Source organism: Melopsittacus undulatus, chromosome 9 (assembly GCF_012275295.1).
Source record: "Melopsittacus undulatus isolate bMelUnd1 chromosome 9, bMelUnd1.mat.Z, whole genome shotgun sequence".
In the NCBI taxonomy this organism is placed as follows: Eukaryota; Metazoa; Chordata; class Aves; order Psittaciformes; family Psittaculidae; genus Melopsittacus; species Melopsittacus undulatus.
In genome coordinates this window covers 1,246,865-1,268,233 of record NC_047535.1, presented here as the reverse complement: position 1 = coordinate 1,268,233, position 21,369 = coordinate 1,246,865, and the positions used below count along the sequence as shown (strand labels likewise).

At 53.5% G+C, this 21,369-nt stretch overlaps 1 protein-coding gene across 1 annotated transcript in view; it reads left to right on the top strand.

Annotated features, from left to right (window-relative positions):
• CORO2B (coronin 2B) overlaps positions 1 to 20,824 on the top strand; it is a 32,731-nt gene extending 11,907 nt beyond the window's left edge. The window contains exons 2-12 of the mRNA XM_034066512.1: positions 4,765 to 4,965; positions 14,182 to 14,298; positions 15,929 to 16,078; positions 16,545 to 16,709; positions 17,236 to 17,352; positions 17,431 to 17,535; positions 17,854 to 17,950; positions 18,209 to 18,321; positions 18,970 to 19,060; positions 19,155 to 19,294; positions 19,746 to 20,824. Of these exons, the coding sequence (XP_033922403.1) occupies positions 4,765 to 4,965; positions 14,182 to 14,298; positions 15,929 to 16,078; positions 16,545 to 16,709; positions 17,236 to 17,352; positions 17,431 to 17,535; positions 17,854 to 17,950; positions 18,209 to 18,321; positions 18,970 to 19,060; positions 19,155 to 19,294; positions 19,746 to 19,877 (1,428 nt within the window). The 3' untranslated portion in view covers positions 19,878 to 20,824. The remainder of the gene's footprint in view (positions 1 to 4,764; positions 4,966 to 14,181; positions 14,299 to 15,928; positions 16,079 to 16,544; positions 16,710 to 17,235; positions 17,353 to 17,430; positions 17,536 to 17,853; positions 17,951 to 18,208; positions 18,322 to 18,969; positions 19,061 to 19,154; positions 19,295 to 19,745) is intronic.
• The last annotated feature ends 545 nt before the right edge of the window (positions 20,825 to 21,369 follow it).

Genomic DNA, 21,369 nt, shown 5'->3' with positions numbered 1-21,369 from the left:
TGGAATACTGCAGCTCCTGGGATAGGTGGGGAAAAGAGGCGAGTCAGATCCATGCAACCTCCTGCATGGACCAGCCTTCTCCAGGCTGCAGCTGCCCCTTGGCATCGCCACCTTAACCCAGCCCTGTGTGTATGGAAAATCTCTTGCTGCCTGACCTACATCTCATGCTCTGTCCATCTCCTCCCTGTATCTGCTTGTGCAGTGGGGCAGGATCACAGTCAGATACCAATGCAACCCTTCGGAGGTGCAGGGAGTGCGACAGGCTTTACCCAGAGCCGCAGACCCCGTGCTCCTCACCTGTAACACTGCTCCTGGGATGCTTCCCACATCCAGGTCTGTGTTTGCCTCTGGTTTTGAGGAACAGAAGTGGCACACAAACCGTTCCCTGCCTTTCTCCTCAATGGAATATTTCAGCTGCAGGCAGGATGTTCCCCAGCCCGGGTGCAGATATCCCTGCTCCCATTATGAAACCTCAATGAGCTGCTTTGTTCCTTTGTTTGGAGAGGAGGAGCGGGGAAGGCAGCGCTGCCCATCCTCCTCCTCCCATCCAGGGGTACTGGGGGGAGCAGATGCTCAGCACCGGCCTGGATCACTGCTCCCAATGCAGCTTTCTGCTCTAACTTGTTGCCAAAGAGATTTCCTCCTCCCACCTTGGGATTTGGGACACGTTCTTCCCCTCATGCACTTAAAGAAGCCAGTGAGCCTAAAACCACCGGAGCGGAGCAGGGAATGTCTCTGCTTGTTTCATGAGGCTGATGGTGATGCTGGATGCTGTGGTTAATTCTATGGCCTCACTTCAAAGTGCTTGATGGGATTCCTGGGTTTCGTGTCGTTTCTGCTCAAAACAAGGGAGGACTTTTGTAATGGAAGGAAAAACCGGAGTCCAAGAATAACGCAGAACCAGAGTGAGCCCTGGAAATGGTGGCACACGGGTCCCAATCCGGAGAGGGATGGAAATGACTCCAATAAATCAATAACGTTCCTCTTAATGCCTCTGAGCCATGGGGAGTGAGGTGATGGAAAAACACAACCACCCGTTAGCGGCAGGAGAATGTGGGGAATTACTCAAAAAGCGAGTTCCATAGGAACTGCTCATTGTAGGACTGCAAAGGTTTGGGATAACAGCTTCCAGAGCTCGATCAGAGCTGCTGATCCAGGAATGCCTGTGGCTTCATGCACATGCACCAGGGCACGAGGCACACGTGGGCTAAAATGAGCTTCCAGCATCCCCATCTTCCCTGAATTCACCCCATTTCCTTTTCCCATTTCTCTGTTCTAGAGCAGAGCAAAGTGTGGTCATGGAAGGGGATGATCTGCAATGGGATGGGTGAGCTCTGATCAAACACAGCTCTAAGTCAAGTAAGTTGTGAGATGCCTCAGCACCCTCACAGGGAAGAGCTGCCCAAGAGCTCATCTCAGCCTCCCCTAGGGCAGGTTAAAGCCATTCCCCTCTTTAAGTCCCTCTTTAAGTGTTGGGGAAGGTCCCATCCCCTTGAGCCCATCAGTGCCATCACAGCCGGGTCATAGCCAATGTCCCCACATGCTGTGGGACTCAGGATGCTTCCATCTCCACATGCAAAACCCATCCAAAGCCCCCAGCACCAGCACCGTGCCCCTGGGAGGAAGCTCAGGGCAGAGGGATCAGGATGGAACCGGCACTGGGGCTTTTCCAGCCTTTCCTCTCCTGCTTTGTCTCACTCCTTTGGGGAAGGGGCTGTTTCCTCAGCACCATCTGCAGAACGCTGTGTTGCATCCCACATCCCACATCCCCCCTCCTCTCCATCCCCTCCTTGCCTTCAAAAGCCTTCCCCAGGAAATAGGATGTTTGTCCAGCTCCAAACTCCAGCATTCCTCCTCTTCCGAGCCCGGAAACCCCAGGGAATGAAGGACTCTGCAAAGGAATATGTGGAAGGAAAATAAATGAGTAAATAACACAACCATGTCCCATTTGAAGCTACATCACTGCTCCGGGTTGCAGAGGTTGTGGGATAGGAGATTTCCATCCTCCTGGTGAGGAAACTCACCTGGTTCTCAACAGTTTTCCATCATAAAGTGGGTTTCTTATGGAATTACATATTCTGCTGGGAAGACATCGTGCATGGAACCTGTCAGCAGCCACGTTTGCACATCAGGGCTCTGCATCACCATTGGCATGTTGGTTTGTCATTGATTCTCTTCTTCCTGGCATCCCTTAGGTCACTCAGGGGCCTTGTGCTCTCTCTGCATCCTTTGGGAGCAGTTGAGTGTCAGGGATAGAGCTGTGGTGTCCAAAGGGCTCCTGCTCCTTCCACCATCCCCTGGATGCTTGGAAGCTCCATGAGATGTCCCTGTCTGCAGCACTGGTGTCAAAGCAAAGGTCGAAGTATTTATAGTGGGGAAGAAAGAAGTGGAGACATGAATAATGCAGTTAAATGGGAAACCAAAGCTGGCATCTGCTTGGAAACTCGAAGTTTTCCTCAATCTGGAACTGAAGCATCAATTATGACAACACCCAAAGGGGATAATGCAATGGGAAATAATCCAAATGGGAGAATCCAGATGGGAAACTGGTGGGTTTCTTTTGGCCAGAACATCCTTCTGGGTTTCTGTCTGTAGGCAATGCCTATGCTGTGACTGTAAATGACTCTAAATCCCCCATCAGCATGAAACTGTCCCATCAGCTGCATTTCCCTGCTCCTCCCCATCCAAAGGCTGATGCTCCCCGATACCAATGGGGCTGGAACCCCCTGGCTCTCCATGTGGCATGGGATCTATTCCTGGCTTGGGAAGGCCTCTTCAAGCTTCCAAAGCCAAGGATCTGCAGGAAGGGGCCCATCCGGGAGCCTCCCGCAGCACAATGTGGGCTCTGGGCAGCCCTGAGCAGGGATTGTGCCGTTGTTTCCAGGCTGCCTCAGCCCTGGGGCCGTGGGATGCTGTGAGGCTGGGATACAGGAAACACTGGCTGAGGTTAAGGGAAAAACTATGGATTTCTCCAGTGAAACAGGCACTTGGACTTATTCCTTCCTCCTGGTGTGGTGGGGGCTGGATGGAGCCTGGCCCTGCCTTGGGAGAAGGAATAGAATAGGGAGGAGTGGGGAAAAACAGATGCAAAAGATGCTGGAGCAGCATCACCCTTGCAGCTGGGGACCACAGGGAATAGGGAGCATCCATAGCACACATGAGGGGATCCATGTGAAGGGTAAATCCTATCTCTGAAGAGTTTAGAGGAGGAAAAACAGGGTAAAAAGGCCCTTTTGGTAGATTATGGGTCTTTTTTTTGCCGTTGGTTTGGAGCAGAGGGGTGCAGACAGCAGAAATAAGAGCAAAATCAAAGTCTCAGGACCATGGAGCAAATCGGGAGCTTCAAACCCCATCGAAACACATTTTAGCGCTGCATTAGCACAAGAAAAGGTTAAATTTCAATACGAAAGCTGCTCAGACAAAGGCAGATGCACGATTGAAGCCATGAAAGCCGCTCCTCAGGCTGTGCTGAGCCCTTTCCCCTTGCCCTGCCTGGCTCCGAGGCTTGGGTCGGTTTGGCAAAGCTCCCCGAGGCTTTGTTGGACGTGAGTCTGCATTTGTGCAGAGCAGAAACGTCTCCGGCTGAGAAGAGCAATGCTCTGCTCTCGTTTTGGGTTAAATCCGCACGGATTTGTGTCCTTTCTGCTTGCCCCAGAGCTGATGAGTTTAGGATCATGGAATGGTTTGGGATGAAGGGACCTTAAAGCCCCTCCAGTTCCAACCTCCTGCCATGGGCAGGGTTCCACTATAGCAGGTCAAACACTTGGTGCTCCCAGCCTTGTGCCCATGGCGCTGGGATTGGTTGGGAAGCAGGGAACTGGGTTTCTCTGGTGTTGCCCCTTACTGGGAGATGCTCCAGTGTTTAAGTGCACTTACATGCTCTTGTCAATAGATGCTGGTTATGAAGACACGAGCAGTGATGAGCTCTCATGCATGCAATTGCCGTGTGTATGGATAGAGCTGAACACTTATGTGGCTTTAAGGTGGCTTAAACACTTAGACTGTCCTGCGAGCTTGAAGTGCCTTAAATCTTCATAGATTTCATCATGGATACTTATGCTGCCATAAGGAATGCTCAAAGGTGAATGAAATGGAAGAACAGTCCATGTTTTTACTTGGGAATAGCAAAGTGGTGAGGAGCAGAGAAAGCACATTCATTTCTGCAGTGCTTGGGCATGCTCTGGGGAGGAGGGATGAGGTGATGGGTCCATAGGTTCCATAGAGTCCACTGGAATGAGCTGGTGGGTCCCTGGGATCCCTGGTCCACAAAGATGCGCTGATGAGTACCTGAGGGCATCTCACCAGTGGGAGCAAGTGCTCCTACAAAGCTGTTGGTTATTCCAAGTGGGAAAACCTGTATGGAATGAGCTGAGACAGCTGAGCACAGCCTGGACCAGCCCTGCACTGCTCACTCCCTGCCTTAAGTGCTCTTCTTCCACCCCACTGACTGCGTTCATGTGGTCCAGACTGATCCATTTCCAAGTCACCGCATTAAAAGCCTTAATGCATTTGTCATATGCCCATGGAGCAGCGTGTTCCAGATAACAGCTCCTGCTCCAAGGGAGAGCAGCTTCAATCCTGCAACAGCAGAGAGCCTTTTAATGCCTTTTGTGAGCGGTCCCTTGTGCCACCTTACATTGACAGCAAGGGTGCTCTATTTGCTGCCCCACTGCTGCCATACCTCAGAAGGCAAAATCCCCATTGCAGCACGGGGTGGGAAGTGGGGATGCCGGAGGATGCTGATCCCATTGTGTTGCCCTGCAGATGTCATGGCGCCCGCAGTACCGCAGCTCCAAGTTCCGGAATGTCTATGGGAAGGTGGCGAGCCGGGAGCACTGCTTCGATGGTGTCCCCATCACCAAGAACGTGCACGACAACCACTTCTGTGCCGTCAATGCCAGCTTCCTTGCCATCGTGACCGAGAGCGCCGGCGGAGGCTCCTTCCTCGTCATCCCCATCGAGCAGGTAATGGCTCTGGACCGGAGGAGGAGGATGCAGGATCCATCCGGAGCATCCCCTCCTGTGGTGGGATGAGTTGAAGTCTCTGTTGTCATGGAGTCAGGGAATGGTTTGGGTTGGAAGGGACCTTAAAACACATCCAGCTCCAACCTCTGCTTGCTCCAAGGCCCATCCAGCCTTGAACACTTCCTGGGATGTCCTTTCCTGGGGTATCCTTGTGCAGGGCAGGGAGGATTTAGAGCTGCTTTAATGGGTTTTCCTTTGGGAAGTAAATGAAACCTATATTAAAAGCACTGTTGGCATTTCCCAGCGGTGCTGGCAGGGCAGACACTGGGCAGATCTCCACCCTATGGAGATGTCACTCGGGTTTGTGACCCTGGTATTTCACAGCTCTCAGAAAGCAGGGAGGCCCCCACGTCCTGCCCAGCAGGTCCTTGTCCTTTACTTGAGCTTGTCCATACAACCCCAGCCCTCAGATATGATGCTGAGAGGGAGATCTTGGCTGCACACCCTCATTTCCCATTGCAAAACCCCATGGCAGCAGATGCCACCTCACACAAGAGCTGTACTCAAGATCCATCACCAGTGCCCATGAGCTGTGCAGAGAGCCTTGGGCTTCAGTTTGTAGCTGAGCCCACCTAAAGCGCTTGGCACAGAAGCAGCCTATAGCCCTGTCTGCAGTCTGCTCTATGTCCTATCTGCAGTGCACATCCTTATCCCTTTCCTTGTGCATTTGCTTCCCCAGCTCCCTGGGAATCCACACATCTCCTGCAACTTTAAACTCCTCTAAACTCAGCTGCTGCTTCAGAAGCTGCCCCATAGGACCACATTTGGTCCCCTGGCAGATGCAGCCACCTTGAACATGAAATAAGCATTACCTCTGCTTTGCTCTGCTCACACAGCTTGAGCACTGCTGCTGGGTACCAGGGTTACACTGATGCTGCTGTTGTCCCACCGGTGCTCCAGACCAGCAGCTCCATGCAGGCATCTGCATCCCATCCCAGGCACTGGGGGATGCACAGGCTGCAGGAGGGGATGTGGGACCTCACTCTTAGGAGCAGTTTAACACTGGAAGAGCTGCACTGACTCACCTTAAGGATGCAGTCACTGTATGTGACCTGGAGACACACCACATGCATGTAACATTCCCATCTCTTCCGAATCCCTCCTTGATTCCTGGAGTAGAATCAGCTACAGATGGGAGAAATTATAATCAGGGTTTTAATTGCAGAGCACAGCTTGACTCTTATTAACATTCACAATACCAGGAGCTCCGTCTGAGCACCCCACACCATGGAGCAGGATGATGCCCATCCAAGCACTGCTTGCTCCTGCCCTTAAATCCTCAGCTAATCACTGGGTGTTACCAGCAAATTACCCTTTTACCCTATCAAACACAGGCCTGGCCCGATGGGATCAGAGGGAACACGATGCTGTTTGCATCCCATTCCCAAAGGATGGCTGTGGAAACCCTGGCACTAGTGCACCAAACCCCAGGCGGAGCAGCCTGTGTCAAGGGCCTGCGCACGCCTTTGTGCAGACTAATCATGTCATTATTTATTTGATATTTAAATAGGTCCTGATTAGCTCATTAAGAATAAACTGATTTTCTATGGAAATCAGCAGCCCTCTAATTAATTGGCATCCAGATTTAGCTGCACATAATGAAGGTAACCTAGATACTGCAGCTCCACTCAGCCTTTGATTTGCTGCCATCCCTTCCTCACCCCCCTCCCCACGTCTGCCCTCTGTGCTGCTCAGCAATGCTCACCAGAAACCCCTCTGCTTTCTGCTTGAAGTGACAAAGCATTTGCATACGTTGGGCCATATGTTCCTGTGCCTGCTCCATCCTGCATCCCCATTGCCATGCAGGGATGCGCAACCACTGAGCATGTTGGAGAGATGGAGCAGGGCTGCTCTGTGTTCCCCCATCCTTCCCAGGCCTGTCCATGCGGGTGCATGATCCCACATTCTGGAGCTTTGGCCGCTGGGATCCAGCTTCTCCCCATCACGGCAATGGTTTTGTGCTATAGATATCCCTGGAGAGGGGGCGAAGGAGAGAGCTCGTGCTCAGGCTTGGGAAGATGAGGATTTGCTTCCCAAACTGAAGCAGCAGAAGGATTTGGTCCCAAATTCAGCTGCAGGGAGAAATATCCGTGTTGTGAGTCAGCAAGAGGCTGAGCAAAGTCCAATCTCACACATCCCTTAGTGCCAGCATTGAAATCCAGCATCCCCATCAACACCACAAAGCCCCATGGATGATCCTTCACCTCCTTCTGGGCTTCCAAACACTCCAGGGTGCATTTTAGGGCATTCCCACATGTGCCTCAGGCAGCAGCAGCTTTGGCTGACCCTGGGTTGGCCAAAACAGGCAGGGAAGAGGAAGCTCCATCCATCTGTGGATCTGTTTCAGCTGTGTGTGGTTGATTTCAATGGTGTTGGGGTGTGGAAGGATGCTGGGGGCTGCTTTAAGGGGAGTGGGTTACAATGCAGCTTGCTGGGGGTGCTGCAGGGGTTCCTTTAGGCATGGGAAGGGTGCCTGGCATCACTTGCCCTGCAGCAGGAGGGTTTTGTTTCTGTAGGGGATGAAGGGAGCTTGTTTTCCATAGCCAGACAATGTTATCTGCTCCTGTGCCTGGAGGAAGCCAGAGCAGGAAAGGGGAGTCTCTGTTTACCCATAGGAAGCTGAATCCAAGGCTGTTGTTCACATTGTAGATGTGGTTGGTTGGGAGCTGTCTGTGGGGCTGGGCATGGGAAGCTCCTCACCCCACTGCAGGGCTGTGCTGTGGTGTGAGCAGGGGGCTGAGCCCCACTGTTTGTATGGGGCACTGATGCCCATTGCTGCAGCCAGAGGGGCTGGTCCAAGGCTGCCCATGGAGGTGGGAGCCCCATGGCTGATCCCACAAAGGTCCCAAACCTGCAGTTCTGTGTTCAACAGCACCAGAGGGACATGGAGCTGATGGAGAGAGCCCAGAGGAGGCCATGGAGCTGCTGCGAGGGCTGGAGCAGATCCCATAGGAGCCAGGCTGAGAGAGCTGGGCTGGGGCAGCCTGGACAAGAGAAGGCTCCTGAAGGGGAGACCCCAGAGCAGCTCCAGTGCCTAAAGGGGCTGCAGGAAACCTGGAGAGGGGCTTGGGACAAGGGCCTGTAGGGACAGGCCAAGGGGAATGGCTTGAACCTGCCCAAGAGAGGGGAGACTGAGCTGAGCTCTGAGGCAGAAGCTGTTCCCTGTGAGGGTGCTGAGGCGCTGGCACAGGGTGCCCAGAGAAGCTGTGGCTGCCCCATCCCTGGCAGTGCTCAAGGCCAGGTTGGACACAGGGGCTTGGAGCAGCTGCTCCAGTGGAAGGGGCTGGAGCTGGAGGAGCTTTAAGGTCCCTTCCAACCCAAACCAGGCTGGGATTCAATGAACAACCCCAGGGCAGCAGCTGGCGAGCAGGAGGAGCAGGATGTGTGCTCTGGGCATCCTGCCCTGGCTCCAGCTTGGCTCAGGGTCCTGGTGGCATCTGCTCTGCCTGTGTGCTCACAGCATCGCCCATGGGAGCCCTGTGCACGTCCCCTCCATAGGGACACCTCTGTGCCAAGGCTGGGCAGAGAACATACACACTCATCACACGCTGCTCTCATTGCTTCAGAGCACCGGGGGTTCTGCAGGGACAACGCAGGTTTCTCTCTGTTTCTTTAAGCAATGAACCAATTCTCATGTCCTTGGAGCTTTTCTATCTTTAAGCTGAGGTCGCAGGAGGCTCCCGTGCTCTCTGCTACCTATTTTTCCCTATGAATTTCTCTCTTATCCCCATTTAGTCTGCAGGAGGCGTCTGCTTTAACCTGGAGCTGGCCAGAAAATAAAGAGGCCTGGGGCTTACAGAAAGAGTTGACACAGCAGCATTGCTGCTCCATTATCCCATGTCCTTGCGTTCATCAAGGAGATAACAGCTGTGGGAAGCCCAGAGCTGGGATTCGAATGGGTTTAAGCACCTGGCTCAGTCAGAAAGCATCAATGCGAGGTTTCAATGCTGGTGATGGATCAGAGGACGAATGGGGCTTGAAAACGGGCTCCTTACAGCAGGAGAAGCTTGGGAGGGGAAATAGGGCCCCTGTCCCCATTGATGCCGCTGTATTCGCTGCATTGCCTTGGGTCGGGCCCATGGAGCGCAGGCAATTGCCGGCCCCCTCTGCCGGTTAAAGCCTGCCCTCGCCGGGATACAGCCGGTTTGTTCCCGATGGGATCGATTCCCAGCGCCCGGGATCCAACAGAACAAGGGCATTATGTGGCCTTGGCTCTGCCATCCGCAGGCTTGAGCCTGGATGCTGCTGTTGTGGTGCTGGTGAAGAGCTCGGGGGGTTCATCAATGCCAAAGGCTGCAGGCATCACCTTCGAGGGCTCTGTGTGCTGGGCAAGCTCATCTGATGGTGACCCCCAGCACTCAATGGGGTGAGGTGGGTCGTATCTGCTTCATTTAACCCCATTTCTGTCCACACAAGAGGAGGAACTGAGGTTTGAACCTTATGTCCCCAAAACCAGCACGAAACAGCAGTGATTTCTTTCCCTGCTTTATGATTTCCATGGCTTAACTGGATAACAAAAAGGGTCATGAGGCTTATACGTGGATGTCATTATTTTATGGTGATTAACACGGTAAATCTGGGACTGTTTATCCCAAAGCAACCCTGAGCATGAGTTTACCAGCGACAGGGATAGCATCACCTGGGGAAACTGAGGCACGGGGGCTGGTGCTGTTTGCTCAAGGCATGGAGGATGAGGGAGAGGATGGGCAGCAGTGGTTGTAAGGGATACAGGCCCTGGTTTAGCATCCTGGAGGATGCACAAAGCACTTCCCATCTCCTTCCCTGCTGGAGCCCCCATGTGCTCCAGGCTGCTCTCAATCCTGGTGTTGTTCTCCTGGAGGTGGAATCTCTGCTTCTCCCAGAGGTGCCAGAGCCTTCCCAGTTTGCTTATGAGGAAACTGGTTCTTGGCTTCATGCTTTACTCACTGTTCCCATTCACAGGAGCAGTCAGGAAGCTTGGCAGCATGTCCACAACAGACAGGTTACTCCCTGCAGGACCCAGAAGCACTCTCAGACCTTTCCCATGCCTGGAATTGATGTTTCCATGGACAATGTTGTTTATTCCATGCATGGATTTCTTTGGGGATGGGTTTCTGAATGGATTTATAGTACTGAGAATCCCTGGACCAGCTTCCAGGCAGGTCAGTTGTGTGCCCCATCCCTCCCAGGGGGTGATCCCGCTGGGAACATGTGGGATTGACCAATCTCCTCAGTCTTGGCTGGCCATGAATGGCTCCCATCTGGAGGCTGGATGAGCATCCCGGCATAAGGGGGGTGCAAAGGAAGAGCAGTGGGACATCTCTATTCAACTGTTGGAGAGAAACCCCCCCAACAGCAGCATCCTTCCATCTGCACGTGGGCATTCCCATGGGGAATTCTGTGCACTGCCTCTTGGTGCAGCACCTCCCTTGCAGTTGGGCTCTCACCACTCAGCTTCCACATCTGTGTTGCAGATGTGGAGATGCTCAAGCAGCCCCACTCCATGGCAATGGGTTTTATGGGTCCTTGCCAAGGGTCTGTCCCATTTCCCTGTTGGTTCCATTTGGCTTGGCTCCTAAAGAGAAGGAGTTAACCTGTGTCAACCTTCCCATGTACCGAAACCATCCAGGGATCTGCCCCAGGTCAGGGGAATCTGTGTAACTTCCTCCCCTTTGGCTCTCAAATAGGAGAGGCCTTTAAAAACACAGCAGTAAATGTATTTACTCTTAATCTCAGCCACTGGAGACTCGTGTGTACTCAAGGATTTCCTGGGAAACCCTTTAAATCCCCTACGGCTCAGGCAGCGCTTCCCTGATCCCTCTACAAGCTAATAAGGGATTAGGGAGCATTGGGGGGAAGCTGCTGCATGGGGAAGGGTGACCCCAGGGTGCTGATGGGTGCTGCTTCCTTGGGGATGTTCCTCATCCATCGATGCTGGATGGACACTGCTGCTGTTTGTATCAAGTGTTCCATGCACAACTGGTTTGAGGGTAGGAAACAGAAGGGCTGGGAAATGGGTTTGGATCTCCAGGGAAGCTGGTGAAGAGCCAGGTTTAGGGAATACATGGAATTCTGGAATGGTTTGGGCTGAAGGGACCTTAAAGCTCATCCAGTTCCACAGGCAGGGACACCTTCCACTAGAGCAGGTCCCTTATCCACACTCATTCATTCCCTTGCATGGGAGACAGGATCACATCCCCATCAACGGTCTGTGATGGGCACTGAACACAAGGCTCATTCCTCACTCAGGAGCCTCCTTCTAGTTAGGGCAGGTTACACCAGTTCACCTTCCCTTTGGGGCTGATGCCTGTTGGTGTGATGGAACCAGGGCATTTTCCTGGTTAAAGCCCCAGATTTGGCTCTTATGGGCTCTATTTTAAATCAGTTTGGGATTCTAGAGGTAAAACCAAGTGACTTTGTGACAGCTTTGCCAGGGTGACCCAAGCCTCCGGCAGCCGGTGGCTCTGGATGATGCTATGGCCATAGGGATGGTCCCTTGAGTCCCCCCAGCTCCTCATCCCCTCCAGGAGGCTTTTCTTTGCCTGGATACCACCCTGGAGCATCCCATGGGAAGGGCAATACCTTAAGGCACACATCACCCATGGATTTCAATGCTTCCTTTTACTCAGGGGCAGAGACAGCCCATTGGGAAGATGCTGTCACACCAAAAGTGGGGTGATGCCCCCCAGCATCTCAGGGATCCCCAGGACACAGATCTCCATGCTGGGAGCCAGCAACACACTGGAAAAGAGAGATCCAAGGAGGAGCATGGCCTGACCAAACATTGAGAGTGCATGGGCTGGAACACAAAGGAAGTCATTGAAGACAAGACCATCATTGAAATACAAATGAAGCCTTCCCAATGCAGAGCCTAAAAAGCAGATTTCATCCCCCAAAAAGTCAGTTTTCCACTAAACTGAGTTTTCCAAAAGGGATGGAAAGGAAGACTCAGGAAAATGATGCTTTTCACTGAGAACACCTCAATACCTAACCCCAGCATTCCCATGCAGCAACGTTGAAGCTCTGCCTCCAGCATCCCTCCTGGGAACTAATGGGATGCAAAGCACAGCTTGATCAGTCATTACGTTAAGTACCCCAGCAGACATCGCTTCCCCAAACGGCTCCGATTATCCAGCTCTCCCCTTATTTCCCTATTTGCATTAGGATGACATTATTAACTCGCTGTCTGGAGCAGGAATCCATGGAGCAGCTGGTGAATTCCAGGCGGACAGACCCTTTAACAGCATCAGTTAACGCGCAATCACTTTAATTCCAAGCAACCAGGCGAGTGATTCCCTTTGCCAAGTAGGTTTGTTGGGGTTTGTCAAAATCCATTAGGCTTTGAGAGGACAAAACACACTTGGGTTACAAGGGATAGTTTCTGACCAAGAAATCAAAAGGTTTTGGTTATAGTAAGTTGAATGCAGTGAGGATGCAGGAGATGCTGCAGCAAGGGATGGTGCAACAGCAGGGGGGTTATGCCCAAGCCCAGGGCAAATGGAAGAGGAAAAGGAGATAAATAAAGGAAATAATAAGGAAAATCCATGGGAATAAGGGATTCATGCTGCAATTTCCCATTTAGTCACTCTTAGAAGGACCTTGCCAGCAGCTGTGCATTAAGCCACAGTGAATCCTAATCGCTGGATCCCTGATCCCTGCCTAGGAGAAGCTCAGTGACCCAGATTCCATCCCTCCAGTGAGAACATGCCGGGCTCCAGCAGCTCCAATGTATTCCATGGCATGGGCTGGAAGAAGCCAGTCTTCCAGGAACTTCAGCCCCTCAAAGCCTTCCCTTTGCTGGAGCAATGAGGAGCACTTGATCTGTGTTATATGGTGACATAACCACTCCATGGGTCTATGCATCCAGGGGCAGAGGGGAACAGTGACCCTGGTACCCCACCAGTGATGGAGCTGGAGGTGTCCCTTTGCCCACGTCCTGAAGGCAGCAAGAGCAGGCACCTATTTTTATCCCTTTAACTCGATCACAAATGACCCATATAACTGAGTCCCCGGTGTTTCAAGGCCAGCCTAGTTCTTACCTTATATATGTGGGTTGTGTCCAAGGGATGCCTTAGAGATGTTGCAGCAATTTAAGCAAGAACTGGCTTTTTGCTCTGATAATAAAGCTTATGGAAAGTGCTTTTAAATCAATGGAACAGGCCTGGGGAGGGCTGTGTTTCCTGGTACTCCTCAGCACCAAGAGTGATGGTTTCCTGCATCTCCATCCCTGCTTTCCCCTGCATCCCGCACTGCTCCGAGTTCCCTGGAGCTGCCACCAACCATGCATTGGGTGGATGCCCCTGGAGCCATTCAAGCCAGGCAACCTGATCTGGATGAAGGTGTCCCTGCTCATTGCAGGGGCTGGAACTGGATGAGCTTTAAGGTCCCTTCCAACCCACCCCATTCTGTGATTCCACTGCAGCAATGAACAGCCACATCTCCCTGCCTGATCCAAACCAACCTCCCCAGCAGCATCAGTGCAGGGGGAGCCCCTGGGCCTCATCCGGCTGCTTGGAGCCCTCCTGCCCTTGGCTGTGGATGGTGAAGGTGCAGTGTGGTACCCGCAGCATGGCTGTGTCTGTGTTAAGCTGGGAGCTCAATGCAGCAGGAGGTCAGTGCTGGAAGGGCCATCAAATATTCAGTGGCTCTGCCAGGCTGACCTACTTTATCCTGCACGTTCCAAGCGTGCCAGCACCTCCAGGCTGCGGCACGGAGCCAGCACAGGGGAAGGAAGGGTGATGGGGTGACCCTGCAGCCCATCGGGGATGGGAGGCTGAGCACTGTGCCCTGCTATGGAGCTCTGCAGGGATGTCAGGACTGGATCAACCCTAAGGATTTGCATCCACATGGAAGGATCCTGTCAAGTGGGGTTGTGGTTGAGGGATCGGCATCATTAAACAAGAGGGTTGTTGATCCCAAAGTCCATAGGATTTGTCCTGCAGAGTACACACACACACCTCGCTCCACATTGCTTCCAAAGTTTGGGATGGAAGTACCAAATGCTTCAAGCATGGCCCAATGGTTGATCCATCTGGAGACCTGAGGGTTGGTTTGGAGCCTCTCGAGTCCCTTCCAGCCCATTGCCCATGGTTTCAGATGGATCCCTGGGATGTGCTGGGGACCTTGCTCCAGCCTTAAAAAGACGACATTTATCACCTATTTTTCCTCTTTTTACAGACAGGCCGGATCGAACCCAACTACCCCAAAGTCTGTGGCCACCAGGGCAACGTGCTGGACATCAAGTGGAATCCTTTCATTGAGAACATCATCGCATCATGCTCCGAAGACACCTCGGTGAGCTCCATACCCCATGCACCTCCTGCCTTTAATCTACACTGTGGGTAGGGGATGGACCAACCACCTCTGGAGCAGACAGGGGATAAGAGATCACTGCAGAGGCATAGGCACAGTCATGGTGCAGGGCAGCTCCTCTGCTTGTCCCCAGCATCACTTCTCATCCCAACACTGCTCTTTCTATGTCCCCCATGCAAATAAGCCCTAGAGCTGTGCACAATGAGGGCTTTTCATTTTCCCCAAGCCCAAGAGCAATACTGGTATTGATCCTTCTTGCTCTCATGGACCACAGGGGCTGTGACAGCTCTCATGGTCTGATCCATCAAGTGATGGGAGCAGAAGGCTGGGGGATGATGAATCAGATCATCTTTATATAGCTGTTAGTGATTTGCATCCTCTTTGTTTTCTGGACCCAAATCCATCCCAAAGGCTGCATCACAAAGGAAAGAAAGCCTTTGTACAACAGAGATCAGACACCATTGCCCATTCTGCATGGCAGAAGACAGGGCTTGGGGTGATCCAGTTCTTAACCAGTTACAAATCTGCCTCTCCTGATCCTTAGTGTTTCGCTGTATTACCCCTTGATGTCTCATCCTCTCCTGCAGCTCAGTGTATTGGCATTTATTATTAGCTGAAAGCTTGTCAAGGAGGATATTGAGTGGGGAAAAGAGATTCAGATCATGGCCATGAATCATGGTGAGCTGTCTCCCAGCTTGAGTCATAACCTTTAGATTCGGTCGCTGGGGAATAGGAAGTGATGGGAGGGAGGGAGAATACTGGGAAGGCTTCGTGAGGATCATTAAACCTGGGAAATCAAGTTATTTGCCCCCTGTCCAATGAGGGGGGTCCCCTCAATGGGGCTAAGGGCTCCTGGTGCGACCCCATGCCCTGCTTATGGGCAGGTTCTGCACCTTGGGGCTTTCCCTTCTCCCTTCCAGGAGGTGTAAGGAGGTTCAGGCCATCAAAGGGAGGATGCTCAGGTCCCCATGGAGTAGGAAATAGAGCATTCGGATGCTCTTTGTCACTGTTGGTCCCAGTCTGGGGGAGCACAGTGATGCTGCCGACCCATCCTGCTCCAGGCTCCTGCTTCCCTCCATACTGCCCTGCATGGAGAGGACAACCCCAGGCTCATCCCTGGGGCATCACTATGGATTCATCCTCTCCAAGGGGGTGATGAGGACTTTATGGCTCTGTATTGATGGCTGTGGTTAGATGCTGCCTCACAGGAGGGGATTGCTCCCATGGGCCAGCCTGGTTATTGCTCTGCTTGAAACCCTTCCTGTTATGATCCCATCACTGTCAGATCTGTATCCATTCAGACTGGGTTGGATAACAGCATTGGTCCTCTCCTGATGCTCTCCCATAGGATACCAGGCTGTTAATTCATTATTTGTCCATGTGGAACAATTATCACCCTCCCTATGCTCTCCCCCTGTGGCAGACCAGACCACAGGGGGACCAGACCAACCTCAGGACACCCATTAGGGTGCAGGATGAGGCTGCTGCTATTGGGGCACTGCAGGGATGCAGCAGCTTAGAGCTCCTCTGGGTGGGTATCAGGGTCATCCTGGTGCTCCCAGACCCATCCCAGTGCCTGACCCATCCCATCCCATCCCATCCTACCCTATAGGTGCGGATCTGGGAGATCCCCGAGGGTGGCCTGAAGAGGAACATGACAGAGGCTGTGCTGGAGCTGTATGGGCACAGCCGGCGCGTTGGCCTTGTGGAGTGGCACCCGACCACCAACAACATCCTCTTCAGTGCTGGCTATGACTACAAGGTGAGTCCTGGTCAGCCCCATTCCTGCTGCATGGGAGGCAGCAGGATCCTGCTCATTGGAATAAAATGAGCCAGTGTCTGCAGCCTTGTACCCCATCATAAGAGCAAGGACCCCCTTGGCCTGTCCCTACAGGCCCTTATCCCAAGCCCCTCTCCAGGTTTCCTGTAGCCCTTTAGGCACTGGAGCTGCTCTCAGGTCTCTGGATCCCATCCCTTCCCTCTGGCATGTCCAGCACCACACAGCTCAGTGCCATTGCCAAACTCATGGGGGGCACAGCACAAGCAGCATCTTCAGGGCAGCCCTGGATGGAGGGGAAGGGGCTCTGAGGGTGATGCTGGAGCCATTCCAGCCACAAGAGGAGGTATCAGGATGCCCAAAGCAGACGTGGAGGATACAAGAGGGTCCAGGTGGTCTCCAGGAGCAGACACACAAGGATAACATCCCATAACATCCCTGCTTCACACAGGTCCTCATCTGGAACCTGGACGTGGGGGAGCCGGTGAAGATGATCGACTGCCACAAGGATGTCATCCTCTGCATGTCCTTCAACACGGACGGCAGCCTCCTGGCCACCACCTGCAAGGACAAGAAGCTGCGGGTGGTGGAGCCGCGCTCCGGCAGGGTCCTGCAGGTGGGTGATGGATGGGGATGGAGACGGGATCCTGGGGAGGAATCACACTGAAATGGGTTAAAACCATGTAGTCATGGGTCAGGGTCTGCAGGTAACTCTGCTGTGGGGAGGGGCTGGTCTCATCCCAAGCACGGGAGATGGGAGGTTTTATTGATTTAGGGTTGGTGCAAAGTAGTGGGAATTAGGGAATGGTGGCACAGAAAGTGCCTGAAGGGGTTGCAGGAAAGCTGGAGAGGAGCTTGGGATATAAGGGATATAGGGACAGGACAAGGGGAATGGCTTGAACCTGGCTGAGGGGAGACTGAGCTGAGCTCTGAGGCAGAAGCTGTTCCCTGTGAGGGTGCTGAGGCACTGGCACAGGGTGCCCAGAGAAGCTGTGGCTGCCCCATCCCTGGCAGTGCTCAAGGCCAGGTTGGACACAGGGGCTTGGAGCAGCTGCTCCAGTGGAAGGGGTTGGAGCTGGAGCAGCTTTAATGTCCCCCCCCCCCCCAACCCATGCCTTGGTCCATCCCCGACCCCGCTGCAGGAGGCGAGCTGCAAGAACCACCGTGTGAACCGGGTGGTGTTCCTGGGCAGCACCAAGCGGCTGCTCACCACGGGGGTGTCGCGCTGGAACACACGACAGATCGCACTCTGGGACCAGGTGGGTGCCAGGACCCCCCCCCCCAGCCCCAGCCCCAGGTCCTGGCTGCTCAATAAAGGGCTTTTTCCTCTGCTGCAGGAAGACCTGACCATGCCCTTGATAGAGGAGGAGATTGATGGGCTCTCGGGGCTCCTCTTCCCATTCTACGATGCTGACACCCACATGCTGTACTTGGCTGGCAAGGTATGGGCTGCGCATCCCATCCCATTCCATCCCATCCCATTGCTGCGGCATCTCCTTTGGAGACAAAAGGGCTTCTCTACAGCATAGTGGGAGAAGAATCCTGCATGGAGCAGGGCTATGCTGAGCCCCCAGCAAAGCGTTATGCAGCTCTTTGGCCACCAAACCCAAGTACAAAGAGGTGCCCAGCGCCGTTGAATGGGTGGTGATGCATCCCTCTGGGTGATGTAGGGCTGCAGCATCCCCAGCTTGTGTTCTCTATCATTGCTATCCTGGGCTTTATTCAATCTCATGCATTCCAAACTATCCCTCCTGCTCCAGGGTGATGGGAACATTCGCTATTACGAGATCGGCTCGGAAAAGCCCTACCTGAGTTATCTCATGGAATTCCGCTCCCCGGCCCCACAGAAAGGACTGGGTAAGGATGGAGCTGCTGGTCCTGAATGTGCAAAAGGCGGCTGATGAAAGGTGCTTTGTCCTGGATAAAAGCTGCTCATCCCTTTCCCAATGTCCCTGGGGTGACCAAGGTCTGTGCCCCATGTCCTCAGTGTGATGACAGCAGGATTGATGCATTGAAGACCTGGTGAAGACGGGTGTTTGGGGTGCTCGGTGCTGGGGAGGCGGATGGGTCCCGGATGGGTGTAGCACCCCTGGTTATGCCTGTGCCTCCTTGCAGGGGTGATGCCCAAGTACGGGCTGGATGTGTCAGCCTGTGAGGTGTTCCGGTTCTACAAGCTCGTCACGCTCAAGGGGCTGATCGAGCCCATCTCCATGATCGTGCCGAGGAGGGTGAGTCCTTTGGGGGGTCCGGAGCAAGTGGGGTGGGATGGGGATGATCCCATTGTGCTGCTTCACTGGTGCCTGGGTCTTAGCCCCCTGTGGTTCTGATGGGATTCCCAAAGGGGGGTTACTCAAGGCTCAATAGGAATGGTTTTAGGAAATCCCCATCCCTGGCAGTGCTCAAGGCCAGGTTGGACACAGGGGCTTGGAGCAGCTGCTCCAGTGGAAGGGTCCCTGCCCTTGGCAGAGGCTGGAGCTGGGTGAGCTTTAAGGTCCCTTCTAACCCAAACCATTCCATGATCCTATGAAATTCCTCTGTGTTGCTCCTGGCCTTGCTGCCATTGCTTTGTTCAAAATCAGCTTGTCCCATTGGGATGGGTAACAAGGGGCTTGTCTCATGTGAGGTTTGGGGGGTGTTTTGGGGCAAGTATCCCGGAGCTGGAGCAGGGTTTGGTCCCAGCTCTGGAGCTGGGTTTGGTGTTTGCCATCCCAGATTTGCTGGCATTCCACCTTTAAATTAGTGATACAAACCCAGTTCATCACCTCCCGCTGCCCTGGGTGGGGAGGATTAAGCACAACCACATGCAGCACATGAGGATGTGCACTTCAAGCTGAGCAGTCACACAGGAGGTGGCTTTTCCTTCCCCCTGTTTGCAGTCAGAGACGTACCAAGAGGACATCTACCCCATGACCCCAGGGACGGAGCCAGCCCTCACTCCGGATGAATGGCTCAGCGGCGTCAACCGAGGTAAAGCCATGGATGCTGAGCTGGGGGGTGATGAGGGATGCGGGATAGGACCATGGCAACCCCAGTCTCCTTCTCCTGCCTCTGCTTCGCACAGATCCCATCCTGATATCGCTGAAGGAGGGCTACAAGAAGACATCCAGAATCGTCTTTAAGGCACCAGTGAAGGCGAAGAGGAGTGTCCTTGTTAATGGCATAGACCTGCTGGAGAACGTGCCCCCACGGACGGAGAATGAGGTAGGGCAGCGCGGGATGGGGATGGGGACAGCCACAGATGGTCACCGATGGGATGGGGATGTGTTCCCTGGAAAGCCACCGCTCAGCAGGTCCCAAACAGCACTGGTTTCCTTGTGCCTTGAAGCCTCCAGCTTCACATTCACCACAGAGCACCCAAAGGAGCAGCGTTCAGCTCCCAGATGAGTTCTTTTTTACTCAAAACCCTCTGGGAATGACATATGGAGGTGCTGTGGATGCATCAAGTCCCAGCAGGAATCTGTTTTGCTGGAGCTCAGTTGGCACATTGCATGTGGAGGGTATCCTGATGCTGGAGGGTGATGTACTGAAGCCGAGTGAGCAGCAGATCCAGTTGCACTGCAGAAGGAGCTGACTTGTGGGGCAGCTCCAAGGGGGCTGTGAGGAGGGTGATGCTCCAGGTCCAGTCCCTCCAGCTCCATCCATTCCCTTCCAGCTCCTCCGGATGTTCTTCCGGCAGCAGGACGAGATCCGGCGGCTGAAGGAAGAGCTCTCCCAGAAGGACATCCAGGTCCGGCAGCTCCACCTGACCCTCAAGAACCTGCGGAACAACCCCAAGAACAATTAACTCCCAGGGCTGTTTTCTACACGAACTGCCTCTGTTTATACTCGCTCTTTACTCCCCCTTGTACCCACTCACACACCACAGGAGCCACAACAAGGGACCTGCCAAGAGCCAATAAAGCTAACTGGAAATAACGTCCTCCTCGTCCCGTCTAGCACTAAAACTGCTTTAACCGAGAGCTACTGCATGAGAGGCGGCCGGGGGGGTCCCCAAGAGCCCCCAGGCCATGAGCTTGGAGTAAGTAGTGGAGCCGCATCCCCTCCGTTGGGATGAGCAGAGCTTCGTTGCTGTTCGTGTGTTTCCTATGCAAAGATGTGAGGCGGTTGCAGAACTGGAATAGGGGTGGGAAGGGCTTTGGTTACACAGGGTGGGATGTGGGGACCCTTCCCATGGCAGTGGGACAGCTCCGGCACAGTCAGACTTGGGCAGGAACAGCCGGTGAGTGTCACAGCCTGTGCATGTGTGTGTGCATCCATACACATGCACTGTGTCCTTAACCCCCGGAGAGCCTGGATTCCCAAACACAGAGGGGTTTTACTCCCTGTATCTCTGCAAATAGGGACTCGTCGTCCTCCTGTCCACTGCCTGTCATGGGGAGGGGGACAGACGTCACCCAGCTCATTCCGAGGGTGATGGTACCCAAGGGATGGATGCAGTGGTGAGGAGCTGTGCGGGGTGGGTTCAGCACGCCTGTACAATCAGTGTTTGTGGATGAGCACAGGAATGACACCAAATACTGCTGGTTTACCTAGATATATATATAGATATATATATATTCACTAAACCAAGCTGCTGAACTGCCCAGCACCACCAGTGCGATGGATTCTCCTCCCCATTAACTCACCCTGTGCCCACACCCACTGCTCCCCCCTCTTTACATGTGCTGTCATTGCCTATTATTTATGCTACCACTGAATAGTGATGAAATAAAACGTTTTCAAGATACCAAACCCTTGCCTGCTCCTTCCTTCCTTTGCCCAGGGCTGGCCCCCACCTGACAGAGGGTGATGGGACCTAAAAGGGCACTTTTGGGTGCACATAGAGGTGGATTCTGCTTGTGCTGCAGCAACTCCCATAGGTTGGGAATCCCCAGAGCATGGATTGATGCTGACTGGATGCTCAGGGTGATGCTGTGGGATGCACAGGAGTTAGGGGTGAGGCACAAGCACTGATTGTGCAGGGAAGGAGGTGCTGCCACGGGCAGGGACCCCTTCCACTGGAGCAGGATGCTCCAAGCCCCTGTGTCCAACCTGGCCTTGAACCCTCACAGGGAAGAGCTTCTGCCTAAGAGCTCAGCTCAGTTTCCCCTCTGGCATGTTCAAGCCATTCCCCTTGGCCTGTCCCTACAGGCCCTACTTAAGAAGTCTGTCCCCATCTTTCTTATACCCCCCCTATGCATAGATTAACCCCAAACTGAGGTGGTTCTGCTGCCAGAGCAAGCAAGAAGGCAGCACAAGGGCTGCTCAGGTGGAAATAGAGCTTTAAGCTTTATTTC